The sequence below is a fragment of the Fopius arisanus genome, unplaced genomic scaffold, assembly GCF_000806365.1.
Source record: "Fopius arisanus strain USDA-PBARC FA_bdor unplaced genomic scaffold, ASM80636v1 scaffold00096, whole genome shotgun sequence".
In the NCBI taxonomy this organism is placed as follows: domain Eukaryota; kingdom Metazoa; phylum Arthropoda; class Insecta; order Hymenoptera; family Braconidae; genus Fopius; species Fopius arisanus.
The window spans coordinates 165,586-167,611 of record NW_011887835.1 but is presented as its reverse complement, the minus strand read 5'-3'; the positions used below and the strand labels follow the sequence as shown (position 1 = coordinate 167,611).

General features: G+C 36.5%; 2 protein-coding genes across 2 annotated transcripts in view; both read right to left on the bottom strand.

Annotated features, from left to right (window-relative positions):
- Positions 1-577: 577 nt before the first annotated feature.
- LOC105270905 (uncharacterized) lies at positions 578-1,048 on the bottom strand. Its single transcript, XM_011312139.1, has 2 exons — positions 970-1,048; positions 578-891 (listed from the first exon to the last, which is right to left on the bottom strand). The coding sequence occupies exons 1-2, from the start codon at positions 1,037-1,039 to the stop codon at positions 578-580; spliced, it is 384 nt and encodes a 127-aa protein (XP_011310441.1). The 5' UTR covers positions 1,040-1,048.
- Positions 1,049-1,395: 347 nt separating this feature from the next.
- Positions 1,396-2,026, bottom strand: part of LOC105270852 (odorant receptor 7a-like) — a 12,974-nt gene continuing 12,343 nt past the window's right edge. The window contains exons 6-7 of the mRNA XM_011312073.1: positions 1,696-1,968; positions 1,396-1,588 (exon numbers count right to left, since the gene is read on the bottom strand). Of these exons, the coding sequence (XP_011310375.1) occupies positions 1,535-1,588; positions 1,696-1,968 (327 nt within the window). The 3' untranslated portion in view covers positions 1,396-1,534. The remainder of the gene's footprint in view (positions 1,589-1,695; positions 1,969-2,026) is intronic.

Sequence of the window (2,026 nt, the reverse complement as noted above, 5' to 3'; positions counted from 1 at the left end):
TTTTGGGTACCCATAAATTTTTTGGTAATGCTGAATGCAAATGATGAATTGTTGTTTGGAGCTGGAATTTTTGGTGGTCGATGCTCTAGTAGAGATGGAATTGATGAAATTTTGGGCAATCGATTCAGCGATTGGGTGATCAGGCAGGAGAATTGTGGAATTTCTCAGACGAAAGTTGAGAATTTTTAACTGCGATTCGATGTGCAGCATGATTGCCAGAAATAAACAGTCATTCGATATTATCATCCAAGATAGCATTACGCATGTCAAGTAATCAATTGCTAATACGACAAAAAAGTTCAATGGTTCCAGTAAATGTCTCAAATTAATAAAGCTAAGAATTGGAAAAATTTCTAGAATTATTACTACAATTATTACAGAGGATTGTCGCGAATTTAATGAGCCCTACCTTATAGACAATTTATCAATTGTCCTGTTAGTCTCTTCAAGGCAGTCTCCATAGAACAGGGGCAAGTTGAAAACCACAATTGATAGCCAAATCCAAGTGATAGTTTTAGTGATCTTCAGAGTTTTGGACAGAACCTCATTCCTGTAAAGAACTGTCGATACATTTTATTCAATCTTCAGGGAGAATTTGATCTTTAGAGTTACCGATTTCTGGTGAACAAATCGTTGACTTCTCCCACGTCAGGGTCGATGCGATAAATTCAATGCGCGATCGGTTCCATAATATATTGATATCTTTGAGAAATCCAACGATAAATGCCGATATCAGCAGCAATATCAGCGTCTGCTGCAGAAAATCGTCGTGAAGGGTGCGTGCTATTGTTATGTATCCAGCGATTTTTGTTAATGGCATTATAAAAACGACGAGGACAGTGTAAACATTGTACAACAATTTTTTACTGCCACTGTATGAATTCCATAAACCTGAATAAAAAAAGGTAATTAAGATGTAATAATGAATTTTAATAGTGCTGCAATTGAATAAATTTTTGGAATTCTTACCGCAAAATGTGAGACACTTCAAGTTGAATGAGACGTAATGATTATCCAGCAGCAGGTGCTCGTCAGTCATAGCAAAAGGTCTTGGTGATATCCGAGAATAAAATGAGTCACTTCGTTCCATTGATTATTTTCTAGACCCGATATCATATTATGTAATAATAAGAAGAATATATCTAGGCATTAGATTTTCATAGTGAGCATCAATTATTTCTCCACTTCTGAGAGCTACGATCATTTTCCTCCCATTATGGTATGATTAATCGATGGGTCTGCAAGAAATTCCTGGAAGACCGCATGGAGGCTTGACGAGTCTGTTAAATAAATAATGAGAATAATTTCGTATGCATGCGGTGGAGGGGTACCTTCTGAGGGACAAATTGCAGTTGTCGGAATGTTTTTGGATGGCAATCAATCGACGGATCAAGATAGAGGCGGATGTACTAGAGTCATCTATGTGTACCGATAATAAGAGTAGAGGTTACATTGCATTACAAAATTACAATATAGCAGAAGGAATTTTAATAAATTCGGTGTAGAGTGGTAAATAAATAGTGGATTAATTAATTTATTCAGCGGATTTCTGGAGAACCGCCATTGCCGAGTAAGATTTAGCTAGAACCTGTGGACAAAGTAAATATAAATAAAAAATGATTAGAGGTAATTGATTAATTGAAGTTCACGTGTGTAAAGTGGTAGTGATTAATCAGTTGAATTATTTTTACTCACATTTTTCAATGTAATGCAGGACAACTCGAAGAGGCCGATGGCACTGATGGACATGGGCCTTTTCGACATTGATAGGAATATTAACATTTTGGTTTTGAATGCTGAATCTTCTCTGTACCATTGGCAATTGTATGCCGCCAATGCCGTGAGATCGCTCGCCACAATTATAGAATTACCCGCGAGACAATATATTCCCAGTTGAATAAGGGCGCTGAAGAGAGTTAATACGACAACTGCTGCTGATGATGGATCTCCTAGGTTCACGGTTTTCGTCTGGGTAATTTTATATAAATTCAAATTTTCGTCAATGAAAAAATTGGACAATAATTAT

What these genes read in the sequence shown, in the direction of transcription:
- LOC105270905 (XM_011312139.1), bottom strand. Translation starts at nt 1,039, where the DNA reads ATGACTGACGAGCACCTGCTGCTGGATAATCATTACGTCTCATTCAAC. An exon ending in GAAGTGTCTCACATTTTGCG is followed by an intron (nt 892 to 969) that starts GTAAGAATTCCA and finishes TTTTTTATTCAG; the next exon opens with GTTTATGGAATTCATACAGT.